Source organism: Amphiprion ocellaris, chromosome 19, assembly GCF_022539595.1.
Source record: "Amphiprion ocellaris isolate individual 3 ecotype Okinawa chromosome 19, ASM2253959v1, whole genome shotgun sequence".
NCBI lineage: Eukaryota > Metazoa > Chordata > Actinopteri > Pomacentridae > Amphiprion > Amphiprion ocellaris.
Genome location: NC_072784.1, coordinates 5,687,337 through 5,706,512, shown reverse-complemented (window position 1 = coordinate 5,706,512; position 19,176 = coordinate 5,687,337). Strand labels below are relative to the sequence as shown.

Below are 19,176 nucleotides of genomic sequence, written 5' to 3'. Positions count from 1 at the left end.
TTTTTATTTGTTTCAGTCCCTCACTGGGTGCCAAAGCCTGCTAAAGGCCTAAAGCGTGCGGTGTGATCCATCAGCCCCGTCCAAGAGCTTCAGCATGGTAATCCATCTAAACCAGACCCAGAATAGAATTAAATAAATACTTCCATGCTCTGAAAGCTAGAATTATTTTACTACTGTCAGTCTCACTAGAGAGCAGCGTTGTGTGGATTTAAATGCAAAAGAAAGGAGAAATAAATCACATATTCTGAATTGGCAACGTGGGGAAATTCAGCGGGAGGTTTTTGGGTAGATTTGGCATATTTGTTTCCTGATTTTTTTTTTTGTTTTCTGTGTGTGTGTGTGTGTGTGTGTGTTGCACTATGTTTATTTAAGCAAAAAAAGACGAACTGATTTGCTTTAGGATTACATTATGGTTGAATTCAGATTTTAAATATCATGAAATGTAGACACTGGGTAGGAAACTGAAAAAAATGTAATAAAATATAAACAAGCATTTTATGATAATTTATGAGCAACAAACATTTTTTATATAAAATATATATCCTGAAGCATTTTTAAAGGGGAATTTCTGAAAGAGAATTTTTCCTTCTAGTTATTTAGACTTATTTATATGGCAAAAATGTTAATTCAAAAAATCATTGTGACACTCAAATTCAACTTTTTAGGATGCATATTTTCTAAAAAAATATTTTTAAAAAAAAATGTCGCCAAATACACAATAACATCATAATGAGCACAAAGCAACATAGTTTTGGCTGAACTCAACTATAATAAAATGAATTATGGGATTTTTTTCCCCTTTTTTTCTGAGAACTTTTGGAAGGTAAATGAGCAGAAAGCGGGTGTATGATTATTTGACATGAAAATGTGCTGTACAGATTTTCAAGATGTGTGTGAGTGATCGTGTGTGTGTGTGTGTGGCCTTGGAAAATATGGCAATTATAGGCATGTATATCTTCAGGGTTGTAGCTTTGAAAGCGACGCACACACAGAAACACACATGGTGTATAGGCCTTTGGATTAAGAGCTAAACATCCCAATTAAATGTCTCTTATTTATTCTGCATTCTAATTTAATGCATTAATATCCGCTTCAACCAACCAAAACTTGACCTTGATGCTCCAGGATTTTTCCAACATGGTGCATGATGTTGCTTTTTCTCTTCACCTTAAAATAAATTTCTCAATTCTCTCTCAAGTGACAAAACATTTGGGTGACTCATAATTACCAGAATCACATCATTTTCAGCATAATCTTTGCTTTGGTTTTATTCTATCAGTCATTTTATGCAAAAAAGAAGCTCATCTTTCCACCCAGATACTGCAGGTTAAAGGCCTAAGGGAGAATTTATTCCTCGTTATCGTTTAAAATTCTGTTATTTTGGCTGTTTCTTTTCAAAGTTCAGCAGCAATCCAACATTTGTGAACATCTGAATGAAGATTATTTTGGCTTTATTTGAGGGATTTCCCATTTTACGCATGAAGGCCTGCTAAATAATTTAGCACAGAAACAGTCAAAATCCAGAAGTGAAAATGGAAACCAAGTTAGCATTTGGCAAAAAACAAAGATAAAGAAAAATATAGAGTGTCTGTAGGTTTAAAAATAATTCTGGTAATTATTCCTTGCTCATCCATAAACTAATTAAAACGCTTCACATTCCCACGTGGATCTGTGTAAAATACAAATAACGCAAGGTTTAAATACTCAATTTTATTTCTTTCCAGAAAAAGGTATAGGAAATTCGTCATTTAAATACTAAAAGAAAAGATGATAATTCATGATCAAATAAAAAAGGCGCCTGTTGAAGGATTTTTTTGCAATAAAAGAGGGAAGGAGGGAGAGTTTTGTATCTACAACATTCTTAAAAAGCAGATCCACTTTTCACTGCGGGGAGCTTCTGCTTAAAATGTCTCTGTTACCTGAGAAAACACGAGTTCAAAGTCCGCTTTTAATGGGATTATTCATTATTGGTGTGGATGCGTTTGGCGAGGGCCGCGGTGCCACGCTGAGTCTGTAGTTTCTGGTACTCCTGGTGTAAACTGAGGAAGTGCGGAGACGCCGCCGGGTGGAAGAGCGCAGGGGAGGCGTAGGCAGCGCTGGAGGTCAGGGGAGAGGAGTACGCGCTGCACTGGGCCGGGGAGAAGCCGTCCATGCCCGGCTGCGACTGGAGGAAAGCCTTGGCTGTGAGGGCGCTGCGGGAGAAGAAGCTGGACAAAGCCGGCAGGATGCTGCTGACAGGTGGGATGGTGGCGGGGCCGCACGGCGAGGGCGCGTGGTGATGGAGGTAGGGGTAAATCTCCAGGCTGGGCAGCTGCAGAGCCGCCGTGCCGAGCCCGTAGGCGGAGTGCGGGAAGCCGTGCAGCCCGCTGGGCTCCAGGTGCTGCTCCTTCAGCGAGTCGAAGCGAAAATGCTGCCGCTTGAAGCGCTTCCTCCGCCGCAAGAAACTCCCGTTCTCAAACATGTCGGAGGAGTTGGGGTCCAGCGTCCAGTAGTTGCCCTTCCCGGGGTTTCCAGGCTCTCTGGGCATCTTTACAAAACAGTCATTAAGCGACAGATTGTGTCTGATAGAGTTCTGCCAGGCGGGGAACTTCTCCCGGTAATAAACGAAGCGGTGGCTGATAAAGTCACAGATCTCGCTGAGAGTGAGGCGTTTTTTGGGACTCTGGAGTATGGCCATCGTTATCAGAGCGATGTATGAGTATGGAGGCTTCACTGACGCGGGACCTTTGGTTTTAGCAGGCGGAAGACACGCCGGTACGGGGCTGTAGGTGTCCCGCTCTTTGCTCTGGCTGCTGGAAGTCTCCGTGCTGCGCGACTCATCCAAAGGTAAGAGCTGCTCCTCTCCGCTGTCTTTGAGTCCTTCTCCCACCACATCGATTACAATATCCTCCATGATTTCCAAACCTAATGTCATAGTAGATGTCCGCGGGTGAAGCCAACACCACCTGGCAACAGGTGGGACACTGACAGCTCTTCTGCTAAATGCCACCAACAGATCTTTACGCACGGCCCATCTCCATTCACAAAAAAGTAAAACCCCGAGCGAAGTCCTGCTCCTACTTCTCACAAAACAAACTCCCCAAACCGCAAAGCATCAGCGCGGATATCCTGTATTTTGGTGCCTTTAAGCGCAAACAGCGGTCGGCGAGTGATTGTGCGTAAAGCGTAGAAGTGCGTGCGTCCTCGGAGATGTCCAGCATCATCTGTAATCTCTGTTGCTTTCCTGCGGCTCGGGTGGATGTGATGTCACGGTGAGGCACGAGGAAAAGGATCCTGACCAATGAAAACGTCGCAAAGGGTGCCATACCGAGAAGGCCTGAACCACACGGCGCATTCTCATCAGCAGCATCAGTGCCAGGTCGACGCGGACATCAGAGATCCATTCAAGAAATCAGAGGAGACTGTTCTGGAAATGTATAAACCGACTCTCTCAGAGGGTTCGCGTCTGAGTGGCGTTGAAATTGTTGTAAAATTATGATTAAAATTAAGTCGCAAGAGGTTGGTTTACGTCAAAAATTATTTCACAATCGTTTTGGAACTACGCGCTCAGCAACTTTTACGCGGTTATTCATGATCTGTTATCGTTAATATTTTTATTTACCAAAAATTTTCACGTTTTTAAAGCACTTATCTTGAAGAGACTGCATAAAAATAAAAACAAAAAAAATCTAAAATCTGTTTTTGAAATAACTTTTCACGTTTCATATAAACCGTAAAACAGGAGGAAAATCTGTGCATTTGAATGTGCAGCGCTGATAGAAGGTGGCTATAAAATTAAAAAACACATTTTTGATTGTGGAATAAGCTGACTGACGCTTTGGAGACATCAGATCACCATTCTGAATTTACAGAGCGAGGGGGGAAAATCCCCAAACACTTCTCTACGTGAGGCAGGGACTTAAGCCTTAATCCCCCTCCAAGACTCCCGGACCCGCACTTTATGCGCACACTTGACTCACAATTACACGTTTTCAGACGTACAACACAGGATAAAACTGGAATGACTGATTTTGTTCTGCTGTGAAAATAATAATTTGTTGCCTGCATGCATTGGAAACATTGATAAGAGGGAACAGTGTGCCTTTAAAAAAAAACAAAAACTCTGGGACACGTTGATAAATATCACCATGTGTGAAATGGAGAAAGAAATAATATTTGATCTGCAGTCTGCACAACCTGAGATTTCTGTGGCAGAAACTCGACACCCTCTGTTCTTCATTTGAGCACAAACCTATCAAAGTCCAGCGTAACCCCGTCAGATTATCTACTTTAATAATGGGCAACTGAGAGCAGGACGCTGATATTGGGATGAAAGTAATAGATTTCCACTTGCGCAGACATAAAAGAGAAGTGAGGAGAGGAGGGCGCTTTTGGTATTGTTGGGAGGCCTCTGGTTGTTTGTGTTTAATGATGGAGCCCTTTGTTGGGGATTCCCACATTTCCTGCCTCTAATCGTATTGATACCTCGGGGCAGAGGGGGGACTGCATGGGTCCGGACTGGGTGGGCTATACGGTACCAGCAAAAGCTGCAGATGATTTCCCAAATTCATCACGCATGTCTTCAGATTGGAAACAGGTCTGCGCGCGTTGTGTGGTTTCAATAAGGCGAGAGCAGGAGCGTCAAATCACTAGAAAAACTCAAGGTATGGCACTGAGGATCTAAGGTTCCCAAACTTTTTACGCGCTGGAGTCGTTTCTTGGGGACCCGTGATGGACGAGACAGACGTGCGTAAGTGTCCTGTGCGCAATTTTACAAAATATGACCTGTAGCTTTCTTTTTTTATTTCTCGTAATTGTATAGGAACCATGCCATCATATAAGCCACGCAACATTAAACACGCTCCATGGTGCTTTCTTCTCTTCTTTTTAATAAAATAGCAAAATGTGGAAGCGCTCAAGAGATCGACAAAGCCTCCTTTTTATCCATTACGCGCACATCTGAATCGAAAACAAACCTGCTATCTGACAAAACCGGCCATTGTGCGGATCCCATTTGCTCAGATGAGTAAGTGGGGAAAGCAGCAGCCACCAAGGACCCGCAGTAATAACATCATTTGGCAGGAAGTGACTCGGCCTGGGGGATCTCTCTGGATCATTCGGGATAAATGAGCGCTCCATACGCGCAGGTCAGAATCGGGGTTAGATGAAGCTCTAACGGGCTACTTCAGTTAAAATGTTTTCTTATCTCTGTGAAAACTCCGAGGCCTCCACGATTCTGGGAGTGATAAAGAAAACCCGAGTGTGTTTTTCATTGGGAGAGGTTGAAACAGCTTCAAAGAGCGGAGGTTGTTTTCGCACAATGCCCCCCTCTCTCATCTTGATTCCCTTAAAATCTTGGCAGGGGCGGTTGACATTAATATAACGTGTAATTTAAGGTATCATGAATCATAAGTACACGAAGTAAAAAAAAGTCAGAGGTGCTTAGCCAAACACACACACACACACACACACACACACACACACACACACACACACACACACACACACACACACACACACACACACACACACACACACACACACAGTGCAGGGGAGGATGCAAGTGTAAATTTCACGAGCTGAACTGGTCATTAACACAGTATTTATGAGCTGACAAACGGCTCCAGAACAGAGAAAGTGATGCAGCCGCTTCTCTGCATCTCATCATCTCATTGTGCTCTTGTGTCTGACTGCTCTGCTCAGTCATTACTGTGATGTCTGGATCCATTTACGAGGGATGACACATCTCCAGTCCCATCAATCACAGGACGATCCGACACGGTGATCGGACTGTATGGCGACATCTTGTGGTGGAAAGAGGAGTTCAGGAGGAAAAAAATAGCGCCTACTTGAAATGTGAATGTGGAACGTCTGTTAAATTTCGAGTTAATGCAATCCAAATTTTTTATTTTGTTATTGTCAGACCACACTAGAACCTTTGAATTTTAGTTTTTGGACTTGGATGCCTTGTGCATAAAGAGAAAAACCAGAGGTACACTATCTAAAGATTTTTGTTTTTTGTAGTTTGCAGAAAATAATCAGAATCTACGTGTCTTCAATATGTGTTAAATTAAAGTCATGGATGCTTGTTTTCATGATAACATTCATGAATCCAGTCTCTACTCGCATACACCGAGTCACCTTGTGTCAGCACCTCCAACTCTAAAGCCATGGTTCTTTGCCAGAAACTGCTTTCTGTGGGTTAGAGGTCATTGGCTTCCCCAAGTGAAGGAGTTGAAGCATCTCAGACTTTTGTTCACAGTAAAATAGAGCATGAGATGGACAGTTCAGTGCATCATCAGCAGTAATGCAGGTGTTTTACCAAATTGTCATGGTGAAGAAGGACCTCAGCTGGAAGGCAAAGTTCTTATATTTCCAGTCAGTCTATGTTCTGACTCTCACCTCTGGTCATGAAACAATGAGACTGTGGTTACAGTGAGTTTCTTCTATAGGATGGCTTGGATCAGTCTTAAAGATTGGGTGAGGAAGTTGGACAATAAGAAGTATGAAGGAAAAAAAAAACACTGCTCCTTCAAGTTAAGAGAGACCAGCTGATGTGGTTTGGTTATCTGATCAGGATGCCTCCTGAAAGCACAAACAAAATCACCCTACGCTACCTGCTCAGCACCCAGCAGTGTAAAACTTCATAAGGGAAATAACTGAAAGATTGCTAATAGGTGTATTTGAATATTTGATTAAATTATGCAGCTCTAATAAAGACACAGATCTGAACATTTCATTCAATGGAAGCATCATTTAAAAGCTAACAGAACTGTCCAGTGACTATTGATGAAAATAGCCACTTCAAGCCTGTTAAGATAATCTGAACTGTTCCTCATGAAGAAAGCAGTAACACAAATAAAACAGTCTGAGAAAAATTTAGAGTTCTTTTTTCAAATAATCAAGTTCAAATGGTAATTGACTACTGATAATCACATATTTTAAAGTAGAGAAGAACCTTAAAGACATTCATTTAGGTGTGAAAGTGTCCTGGTATTGTTAGTGCAGTGCTGCTTCTGCTCGAACACCTAAATGGAACCCAGCCATTGGACATGCAATGACAAGCTAGAATGTCTGCTGTCATTTTTTTTAAACTAACGATCAAGACATCAGGACTCGGCGAAACATTTTACTGGTTTAACTAACTAGTAAATGTACTCTAAGTATATTTTACACTGAGTGAGTGAATCAGTAGGTTTTATGGGGAAACTGTAGCCTGTGTTTATCTCATGTAAATAGTGTTTTTCTAAGTATTCAGCCTCTAATGTCACAGCTGGGGTGTGTACAGACTAACTACAGGGTCCCACAGTCTTTGTGAAGACAAGATGAAATAACATTTATATATATAACTTCAGTTCAATCCATCCTGATATGCTGATGCAGATAATTCTGGATAAAGACAAATTAAAGATATCTGATAAGGAAGGAGAAGCAGGATGATCACTATTATATTTAATCGGTTCATGATGTGACTGAACGCAGCCTCTGGAAAATGTTTGGTTTCACTGATTAACCTTCCTTGACTTTTCCAACAGAGGGCGCTCTTACGCCAACAATGACTTTCTGGCTTCCAAGGAAATTTTTAAACACATCAGTTCACAAGTTTTTGAAACTTGTTCACACGAAACATTCACCCAAACACGTACTTACTTGTGCACCTTAAGGGTTCGGTTCAGGATTTGCATAAAAGTCACCTGTAATTCTCTTTGACATCATAATCCTGTCAGGTAATGTGGCTTCCTTGTGGATAGTAACAGCTACTTTACACTTTGGTCCGAGTGTCAGAATGCATCAGGGCTCTGCTGACCTAACTGAGCATTCTTTTCTGCTCGCTCTGACTCAGAAAACTCCAGCACCGAGCCAAAATGCCTGTGGAACACATTGCTGATATTACCAACATTATTCTCAATTGGGACCGACAGCAGCGGTTTGTCTGCAGTGTCGTGTTCGCCCCCGGGCTGCTGTGAGAAGAGGCCGGAGGATGGAAGGAATGCAGATGTTGTGTTTTAAAGCTCAGCGTGTACCATGTTGACTGATCGTCAGAGGTCAGGGCGCTGGCTGGTGTGACTAGCAAGCTATTAGGGTGTAATGGGAAGTCACAGGAGGCTGTTTGGTGGGTTTCTCCTGCCTGGCTGGCTGCCGTCACAGTCCCATAGAGGCTGATGGAGAGATATACTGGAACAATTTTAGTCTGACTGCAGCAGTGCAAATGTACACTACCGCTCAGAAGTTTGGGGTCACCCAGGCAATTTCATGTTTTGCATGGAAACACACTTTTCCTCGATTCCTTACTCTCCTTTCAATCACATATTGGTAACATCACCCGGTCTGCATAGTTCCATCTCCGTTCCTCCCTCACCCCCCATACGACCTCTATCCTGGTCCACAGCCTCGTCATTTCCCGCATTTACTACTGTAATTCTCTCCTCTTTGGTCTCCCTCACAAATCCCTCCATAAGCTTCACCTGGTCCAGAACTCAGCTGCTCGCATCATCTCCAAAACCCTCATTTCATCACATCACCTCCATCCTACACCAACTCCACTGGCTCCCTAGCAAATCCAGAATAGGTTTCAAAATCCTCCTGTATACATTCAAGGTCATCCACAACCTCGTCCCTCCCCATCTGTCTGATCTCCTTCACATCGCCTCCTCCACCCACTCTCTCAGATCTTCATTCACCTCAGCACCACGGGGAGCAGGGCTTTCAGCCGTTCTGCTCCCAAACTCTGGAACTCACTCCCACCGGACATTCAAAATATTGACTCTCTGCCTCTCTTCAAATCCGGACTAAAAACTCACCTGTTCAGGAGTATTCTCTCTAACTGCCTCTTTCTTTATGTATGGTTTTTATCTTTATGTATGCTTTTTTAAATCTTTGTATGGTTTTTATCTGTTCTGTTGTATTTGTTTGTCCTGTAAAGTGACCTTGGGTGTCAAGAAAGGCGCTTACAAATAAAATGTATTATTACTACTTTCATTCACGTGCTAACATAACTGCACAAGGGTTTTCTAATCATCAATGAGCCTTTCAACCCCATTAGCTAACACAATGTAGCATTAGAACACAGGAGTGATGGTTGCTGGAAATGTTCCTCTGTACCCCTATGGAGATATTCCATTAAACATTTCCAACCAGAATACTCATTTACCACATTAACAATGTCTAGACTGGATTTCTGATTCATTTAATGTAATCTTCATTGAAAAAAAAAAAAACTGCTTTTCTTTCAAACATGAGGACATTTCTAAGTGACCTCAAACTTTTGAACTGTAGCGTACGTGCACAACAGACTTCTGCTCAAACTTTTTCACTTGTTCTTTCCTCCTCAGATGAGATGCTAATCTTCCACTGTCATCATCCTGACTGGCATCGCTCTGACAACATGTTGCAGCCTGTCTAAAAGGGACACACAAGCATTTCACCCAAAATGCATGAGGAGAGTTTGTTTGGACAAAACCCTCCTGAGAGATGGAATAAAAAGACAAGATCTCAGCTGCAGGGGTCTGTGGCGTCATCGGGCAGATGGTAGAGAGTTTGGGCAATGATACTGCAGAATCCAGTGTATAAACACACCCAACAGAGCTGCAGCCACACACTCTCTTTCAAGAGGCTTTGCAGAGTTTAGTTGTGAGAAACCTCTGAGGCCAGTGGGAACAGACCACCTGGTTTTGATAATCTTTGAAAAACACGAGATGGTTTGCTTAGACTGAACTTTGGGACAGAAAAACTCCCTGTGCACAGTTTCCCAAACAGCTGTGAGAAAGAAAAGGAACCGTTAAGATGTTTTCAAATGTCTCTCGACGAGGAAGCCGAACACTTGTCAGAGCTGCTGGTGGGACATAAAAGGACGACAGTAAATCTTTCGCTGACGCCCGAAGCAAGTGGTTCGTTCTCATGCACCGACCTCGCTGCTGTCTCGTGAGCAGACAGGCCTCACGCAGCAGCTGGTCCCTGAACACCCGGAGGTCACGACCCCCGGGGCCCTGAGGTGTGTATTTAGAGGATAGGCTGCTACACTGAGGGCCTCATGTCCCTCCTGCACAGGCCCCTTCATGATCCATCAACACTCGTCTGACAGGGAGACACACATGCTCACTTGTGCATGTAGGGATTTTATTTTTTGGCGTCTTACTGAAACCTGATTGTGAATTATTTTCCTATTTTTTGAAACTCAAATTTGGTGACCTAAAATACTTGAAAATGTATGAAACTTTGCACATGCACCAGGACCCAGTAGGCATCACCTACAGTTATGAAATTTGGTAGGCATATGTAACTCATTAAGCTGCACAAACATGTAATTGACAACCATACCCAATACCCAACAGGAAGTTGGGCCATTGTTGAGCTGAATCTCAGGACATGGGACCTAAATACTACACTTCCCAGAATGCACTGGTAGCAGCAAGGTGGTACCCGACACCTGGTGCTTGACACCTGATCAGTGATCACTGATTCAGAGCACCTGGGAAGGACTGGGGGAAGCTCAGTCAGTCAGGCAAACAATCTTCAGAAGAGAGACACAAAGAAAGAACAAAGAAGATCCAGGTCCACTCATGGATTCAGTCCAAAGGTTGGTGAAATGTTTCTTGATATGGCCAAGTTTATGTTAACTGCTCACTGTGTGATTGGTTAATAAAAGCCTGCAGCATTTACTCCATTTTTATGTCAAATGAGTTTGAATAAGGATGTTTCATTTTGAGTTTGAGTAAAGTAAAATATAGAAAATATATATGTTCTGTTAAATGTTAAAACTTTACTAAACTTTACTAAAATGTTGGTTGTTCTTTATTTGCTTTAAAAAGGTTTAAGTGATTGATTCATTTAAATGGTTAAGTGGGTAATATGTCAACTTTTTGGTTCTGTGTTTTGATGGTGTGAACTTTGTTTCTCTGTCTTTAAAGGTTTACAACCTATTGAAATATCATGACCCACCAACTAAAAGGAAAATAAAAGTTTGAGTTGGAAATTTGAATTGAGTTGTCCTCGTGTCCTTTGGAGGGAAAGAGAGGTGGACTTGACAGCCATTTTCAATTATGTGTCATATTTTGGACGATTCGACCAATTTTTGCACATTTTTCAAGAGCTATAAACTCAAACAGAGCTCAGATTTGGCCAGGATGTACACCAGCCATGGGTGATCAAAAGCTATGAAAATTCTCCACAAAAGCCCGAGGGCGTGGAAATGTCAGCCCCTGGTATTTTGACGTTATGCCATGAAACAGGAAGTGCTGTATATCTAGCCTGTACATGCTCCAATCTGTCTCAAACTTTACATGTGTGATCAGAGTGCAGCCCTCATCATATCCATAGGTCAAAATACAATGAGATAGCACCACCTAGTGGATGGACAGGAAATGCTGTCTAACTATCCTGTACGTACTCCAATCTGCCTGAAACTTTATGTGTGATCAGAGTCCGACCTTCATCACATCCATAGGCCGAAATGCATTCAGTCGCAGCGCCACCTGATGGACATGCTTGGATTCACTGACCAGCAAGGATGCGACGACCTGATGAACACTGCTTGCAGCTTTAATTTTTTCTTTTATTTTGAATTTGCTGTTACTTCCAGCTACTAAATGAATGAAAAAATAACTAATAAATACACTACAATTCTTATTTTAAAACAAAACCATCAGCAAAGCTAATTTTAAGCATACTTGCACCACACATCTCAGTTTTCTTCTTGTTATTTGGGACCCCAAACTATGTTCTTTAAAATACTTTTGCTGAGTTTAAAATTTTGTTTTTAGGCCCAAGGTATTTTGGTGAGGGTGTAAATACAAAAATGATGAGGTCTGAAAAGAAAACATGAAATTCCTAATATTCTGTTTACTTTGTACACAATTTAAGACATTGGATAAACATACTTCCTGAATTCTGTCTGAATTGAGACTAACTGACCAATTAATGTCTCTCTCTAAAATCGACTCCCATTTTAGATTTGTACTGCAGGATACATGACACCAGCATTCTTTCAGACATGGCCCACAACGGCCAACTGATCCCAACACCTTCAGCTGTGAACGCCAACACATTCCAGGGGTGATTCCCAGCAGACAAGTTCAACGCTGACAAATACATTCCTCCACTGGCATCCCATCAGCAAACCCACCTGGCCTCTCTGAGCTTCCACATGTTTTGCAGGCCCGTGACCTTCCTGACATCCTTGTGTAGTAGCAGAACAGCCGCTAAAACACAGGTGGGGAGTGGATGGATTGAGATACACAACCGTTTGCATTTGTTTCATATGTACTTGTGCCCACTCTGCTGGTTTTTCCACAGTTAATGTCTTGAACATGTGTTTTTGTTGGAAGGAAACTGTTCTGCTCTGGAAATGTGTAGGACATTCAGGATGACGGATCCAGTTTTCATCCTGCTCAGCTAAATTCATACAGATCTAGATGTACAGTATTGCACAGAAGCATCGTCCATGGCAGGATTTGGACATTATATGGACGATGTAAGGTACAACTCAGGCAGAATGCTCATGAACGACTGAGTCTAAAGGCATCTTGCTGAAAGATTTATGTAAATAACTGCACAATGGAGAGGAAACGGCTCCTCTGGCAGATTTCTTCACTCCGATTCAACGGCAAAGCTTCAATTCCTGTAGGTACCACAATGTGTCATTATGTACAATTTGTTTGGCAATGAACCGGTCAGTAAGCTGTTGCTATGCTTGTCAAGCTGCTATTACTGCACAGTACATATGTAGTTTACCATAGATTTACCATCGTAACTCCCAAAAATGCTTTAAAATTTTGGTCCCTATATTTTAAACAGCAGTAGACTTATCAGTTGCATCCATAAGGAAGAAATCCTACACAGTGGATGTGTTGATTGCATACTGGTCTTTCTTTAGCTCCCTGTAGCGCCATATAACAACAAAGCATGAATGTGGCTTGCTTTGAAAATGAGGCTGGGTAATACTCTCCTACTCCTGACTGTACTGTTGGTAATTAATTCGTAGCGTCATGATGGTTCTTGATTATTTTATTATGATTGTTCTGACCTAAGTGTCAACCACTGGGGATGAGAGGTAAAACCAATACCAAAGCGCCAAAAAACAACAAATGGTCACTTGAGGCTGGCTCCTAAAGCGAGTCAATCCTCATCGAGCTCCATGTTAAAATGTCCAACTTTACAGCTGAAATAAACATGTTTACAGTCTGGCACTAAAAATTGTTTTGGTCTCTGTAGCTAACCTGGCCAATCATGGTAAATATGCTGCAGATGAATTTTTATACAACTCATCTGTTTGAATTGTACTAAGGCTTAAAGTTACGTATAATTAAGGGCATGGCCACACAGATGAGTACAGTCATGATCTATCAAGTTTGTAATGGCTGGATCCACCAAACTGAGCTTAAAAACTATTGTTCAGGTAACCCATAGGTGACGTCTATCTTTCTATACAGTCAATGTTCCTACAACAAATACCAGCACTGGGCTATCTCACTATTAAATTCAACACGTTAGCTACAGGCGCTGTATAGACAGTCACTTTCTGTAGTTATAAACCAACAATAGAGACTATCAATTCACTCAGAAAATGTTTACTAAGGTAATAAATCGAGGGAGAAGTGGTTTTATTTGCTTATAGACTTCTAAACGGACTTCTTTTTGCAACCAAAGATTTGGTCCTCTGCTGGCTCTTAGAAATAATGCACATTTAAGTTACTTGGGTGTTGGCTTCATTTTAGTAGACTGAGGCTACATTTATACACCGTCTATATTTACATCACAGATTTTCATCACCAATGCTGGTGAAGACAACTCCCATGAACCCACACAACTTCATACTATCGTTTGTTTTGATTTATAGACCTCCAGTGGGAGAAATTACATACTGTAAGCATAATATGCATGCAACCAGGTAGGTGCAACCATTTCCAGCTCATTTTAATGCACACAGACCTACTGTTTCATCCACTTTTTGCAATACTGGCTCTTGTTTTAGATGTAGACAGATTAAAAAGTAAGTTTTTTTTGTATTACAGCCTCAGGCACACCTCTTCAACATGACAGCTTGCAGAACTGCTCTTCCTGGTTCCAGAGGCAAAGTCAGTATAAAGATAATTAATGAAATGCCATTGAGCGTTATTTCTAATCTAGTTTTTCATTCTGCTCACGGCTAAATACAAATGTACACTATTGAACCGAAGCATCATCCATGGAAGGAGTTACACATTACATGGACAATGTAAGATGCAACTCATGCAGAATGCTCACGATTGGTTGAGTCTAAAGGCATCTTGCTGAAAGACTTGTGTAAATAACTGCACAGTGGAGAGGAAACAGCTGTAGAAGATTTCTTCCCTCAATTCAATAGCAAAGCTCCAATTCCTGTAGTTAGATTTAAACATGTACAACATAATGTGTCTTTATGTATAATTTGTTTGGCAATGAACCTGTCAGTAAGCTGTTGCTATGCTTGTCAAGCTGCCATTACTACATATGTAGTTTACCATAGATTTACCATCAAAAGCCCCAGAAATGCTTTCAAACTGGTTCCTACATTTTAAACAGTAGTAGATTTATCAGTTGCACCCGTAAGGAAGAAATCCTACACAGTGGATGTGTTGATTGCATACTAGTCTTGCTTTAGACTAATACTTGTAATTAATGTAACATTTTGCCTTAACATGTCAACAATCAACTCAACCAATGTTTAAACTTAGAGAAATTCATTATTATAGTCAATGTAGCACACCAAATGATACAGAGAGTTTGAAAGGAAGATGAAAAATGCAAACTAGCTGGCCACTGTTTTCCCCATTCTCTGGTTTGTTAGTTTCTCGTGATAGATCACAATTATTTTAATATGATTTTTCAGACCTAAGTGACAGCCACTGGGGATGTGAGGTAAAACTAATACCAAAGTGCCACAAAACACATGGCCACTTGAGGCTCCTAAAGTGGATCAGTCCTCATTGACCTCCAGGTTAAAATGTCCAACTTTACAGCAGAAATAAACATGTTTACAGCCTGGCACTAAAGATGCTTTTGGTCTCTATAGCTAATCTCGCCAATCATGACAAATGTTTACACTTTCTTAGCATGTGCCAGAAAATTCCTAAGCGACTTGTGTGACATTGAGGGATCAGAGATGTGGAGATTCCACAATTTCATTTAGCTTTTATGCTAAGTGACACACATCTGAGAGATACAACGCAAGCAAGGATCTAGTCAGGACAAAACACCCTGGATAAGAACCATAAAACAAGTTCAAGTGTGATACTAGGACAGTGGTGCCGACAGGCAATGCGGTAGGTAATAGGATTTTTTCTTCCTTTTTGCAGTCTGTCAAGTGCAAAGGTGTTCAGTGAAGAGCTGGGTTTTTCAGCATTTCTTAGAGATCGAGAATTCTGCAGATGGTAACTCATTCCACCAGCAGGGAACCACAAAAGAGGAAAGTCTAGATATTGACCGGCTCTGTTGTGGTTCTGTCAGGTGTCTTGTTGTGCGAGTGTAGACCGAAATATACATTTTTCTTTTGGACGTGAGAAAAAAAAAAGCCACAATCAAATCAAAATAGTCAAAACAAATGATAGAGTTCAAGTAGGCGGGGGCAATTTATTGTAATTTTGAAAGCAAGTGTCATGTTAGAATTTGATGCGGGCAGCAACTGGAAGCCAGTGAAGTGATCAGAACAGCAGGGTAAAGGGCTATTTTGGTTGGTTGAAAACCAAACGTGCTGCTGCGTTCTGGATCATCTCCAGAGGTTTGACCGTGCATGCAGGGAGGCCTGCCAGTAAGGAGTTGCACTAGTCGATCAAGGGGATGCAGTCAGATCAGGCAGGTCTTCTTTCCCGAGAACGGACATCTGAACCAAACAGAAAACTGTATGAATCCAAGCAGAAATTAAATAAATAGATCAGTGTGAAAGGGTTAGAAACTAACCTGTAGAGATCAGTGGGTCACAGAGGCGTCATCAGTCCTTCGTCTTCCTCCTCAGCATCTTCCGAGTGGCAGCGTCCCACGTCCTCCATCTTCATCCATCAGCAGACCTCAGATCAAGTCCTCCAACGATGTCGTCTGTCCTACAGCTCTTCAACCAGGCCCGGTTCCTCTCCTCATCCAGCCTCTGAAGTGAGTCCATCCCACTTTTAGGACACTAAACCTAGGGTCATCTCAGCTAAAGCAAAATTCCAGGTCATTAACATGCAATAAGTTCACACAAGATTCAAACATTGGCCAGAACGTCCATCACTTGCCAGAGATGATGCAACAATCGGGAAGAGTCCAGTGGACACGTCCTGCAAGTTGTAGCGCTTGTTAATTGTCCCATCGTCAGTTCAAGTTTCATGTGATTTTCATTCAAACACTACAGTCCAAAAGCCTGATGACCTGCAGCAGGCCAACATGAGAAAAACAAAAAAATACTAGAACACAATTTGCTTCATGATTTACATAAACATAGCCAGCACCTCAATTATCAGAAGTGCAGAGAACTTGGAGATTTCTTTTGTGCAATAAGAAAAAAAAACACTGGTATAACCAACATTTTCAAAGTTTCCACGTTATCAAAAACAAGAACATGGTGGCTCTACATACCAAGTTATCTAACCAATTACCGTTTGTATTGCATTGCTTTCATTTGTCACTTCTATCTTGTTTTAGGTCTTTGAGAAAGTTCTCTCGTAATTTTGAATCTCCACGTTTTAGTCATTACATGCCTTGTTTATCTTAGTCTCTTTGGGGGTTGTTGTGCCAAATTATACTACAGATATTAAACTACATTTTTGCAATCCCTAAAAGTCTGCTGTTTAGCTCTACTCTGCACATCACTTTATAGATATATTATACAATCTGAGCCCTGCTGCATTATTTTATTGATCCTGTTGGTTTTATTTTCCCGTCTCTTATCTGCCATGTAAACAAAGCCTGCAGTTCAACTAAACACTCAGGATTTTTAGATTAAATGGCTTTTATATTGCTCTTCCTCAGCAAAGTCTGTCCTTAAAATTATCCCCAACACATGTCAGAATCGGCTGTTTGACATTCCAATCACACAATCAGCTGATTCACAAAACCAGATGGATCCTTGTCTGGTTTTGAAAACCGCACAACTGTGGCATGATCATTGTGTTTTGATTTTTTTTCTTTGAGTTTCTTAGAGCTCGGCCATCATTGAAGACAGAGAAGGGGGAAGGAGAAAAGCCTTGCCATCTTATGATACGAGTCGACTCTGTTGACCTCATTCTCTGCAGCTCAGAGATGACCTCGCCCAACGAAACCAGTTTGTGAAGCACCATTTATTTAGAAAGGAAAATGCTCTAGGATGAAATTTATTTTTACAACTGATTCTGACATGCTTGGTCTTTCTTTTTGACTAGAAGTTCATGTGAGGTCTTAAAAAGCTCTGAAGATGGAATTAAAACTGCTTTACAATGCAATGATCTGTCTTTTTGAAAGCATTTCCTGACATTTTAGAGCCTAAATAGCTAATTGATTATTTTAAAAAAAAATAAAAATTTAATCACTGAAAGTAGTAAGCTGCAGGTCTAGAATGAACTTTTTTTTGTCTGCATTTGTTCTCATTGTTTAACTCCACAAAAGAGGTGTCAACATTGTATGAGATTGATGCATATTTTAGTCTTGCAGCCAAATATTTTAATATTTAGTGCGTGTGTGTGACCATCACCAGCCCTTCCTGAAAGCTAAGCAGATATTCTTTATTAGAATTCCCTATTATAAGCCAGGGGGGGCAGTGCTAGAATAAACTTTCAAACCAAACGTCATTCAAAAAAGTTCCTATTTAAAGGCCAGATAGAGGACATTTATGAACTAATCCTAATTTTAGCTCAAATTTGGTCACTGCTAACTTTGAGAATCAAGACGAATTTTTCAAATCGGACTCGTTTAGCACAACTAATTAGCAACTGAAGTTAGAAATTACTGTGTAAATAGTTAATAAATGAATACCTAATTAATGTTGACAGTAGTGCTACAATAATTAGCTGTTGACTACTTTAATATTAATTTTTGAAAAGATAAGTTCTGTGACTGCAGCTTCTTATATTCGTATATTCTGTTTTGTTTCCACATTTTTTACAGTAAACTGAACATCTTTGGGTTGTATCCTAAAGATGACACTGAGAAACACTGAGTGACATTTAAAATTATCAGTTAATGCAGAAACTAGTAGAACTAATTGCAGCCACCTCTATTATACAGGATATTAAAATACAGACATGAAACTGGAAAAAAGGGACAGAATAAAAACACTGGTAAATTTGAAATTAAAAATAAAGCTAAACAATCTGTTAAAACTGAAACTCAGCCAAGAAAAAAAATATACCACAAATTAAGTGATTTAAAAGATGCCAGACTAGAGATGCTCTATACACAGCTGTCAACATCTGCATGCCTGTAACCCCCTCTATCCCCAGTTTAAAACTTCAACCTGCAATGTGACCAACATTAAAGCATTTCCAAGCACTTACACTGTCAAAGTTTTTTCCACTTGCTAGCAAATACAGGTCAGGAGTTCTCACAGGAACTGCAAAAATCAAATCAGGTTCATTTATATTTAAGAAAAACAAAAACAAACTCAGCCAGTACTGCACACATTACTCGACACTTACAGAGCACATTTAAAACAGCACAGGTACCTACAATATTATATAGCCAATTAAAATAAGACCATCAGCGTAAAAAAAGCAAAAATGTTCTGCAATTTAGGGTTATGAGAATGAATCAGAGTAGGACTATGTTATTCAATATGTCTGAGGTTCCCCAGTTGTAGCTGCTGTTCTCATCACCATAACATGGAAACAAACCCAAATTTCAGCATCACTGATCTTTAAGTTGCCACTCCGTCAGGTTTAGTCCCTCTAACAACCCAACCAGCTGCCCCGATTTATAAAAACACCTGTACTAATCATGCTGGTGAATCTCATCTGATGCTACACTTTAAAGGCGTTTGGTTACAATCGCCTGCTGGGAGGCCTCCCAAACAAAAATCTAACACTAGAACTCTATCCAACTGTTGGAATTAAACCTGGCAGAGTGACAGCGGCCAGAAATTAACCACAACATGTGATCAAAGTACAATTAACATTAAAGCTGTGACAATGTTAACAGCAGCTCATCTGGACTCGGACAAACTAATATTTTGTTTTGGCCAATCCCCTGTATTTGATCTTAACCTTAAGATTTTACAGAAATTTCACTGAATTAAAT

General features: G+C 40.9%; 1 protein-coding gene and 1 long non-coding RNA gene across 3 annotated transcripts; one reads left to right on the top strand and one right to left on the bottom strand.

The window, feature by feature from the left end:
• Positions 1-336: 336 nt before the first annotated feature.
• Positions 337-3,219, bottom strand: foxd7 (forkhead box D7). The gene has a single exon (XM_023269979.3). It carries the CDS (start codon positions 2,912-2,914, stop codon positions 1,958-1,960), a length of 957 nt encoding a protein of 318 aa, XP_023125747.1. The 5' UTR covers positions 2,915-3,219; the 3' UTR covers positions 337-1,957.
• A 6,113-nt stretch (positions 3,220-9,332) lies between these two features.
• On the top strand, positions 9,333-18,219 carry LOC129347577 (uncharacterized). Of its 2 annotated transcripts, XR_008599766.1 has the most exons (4): positions 9,333-10,555; positions 11,928-12,187; positions 15,947-16,080; positions 17,109-18,219. It is a non-coding gene; the product is annotated as an uncharacterized LOC129347577 (long non-coding RNA). The 2 variants fall into 2 exon arrangements; XR_008599765.1 differs by having other exon boundaries at positions 9,334-10,555; positions 15,947-18,219.
• The last annotated feature ends 957 nt before the right edge of the window (positions 18,220-19,176 follow it).

Excerpts from the sequence above, each read along its gene's own strand:
- foxd7 (XM_023269979.3), bottom strand. The coding sequence starts at position 2,914 with ATGACATTAGGTTTGGAAATCATGGAGGATATTGTAATCGATGTGGTG.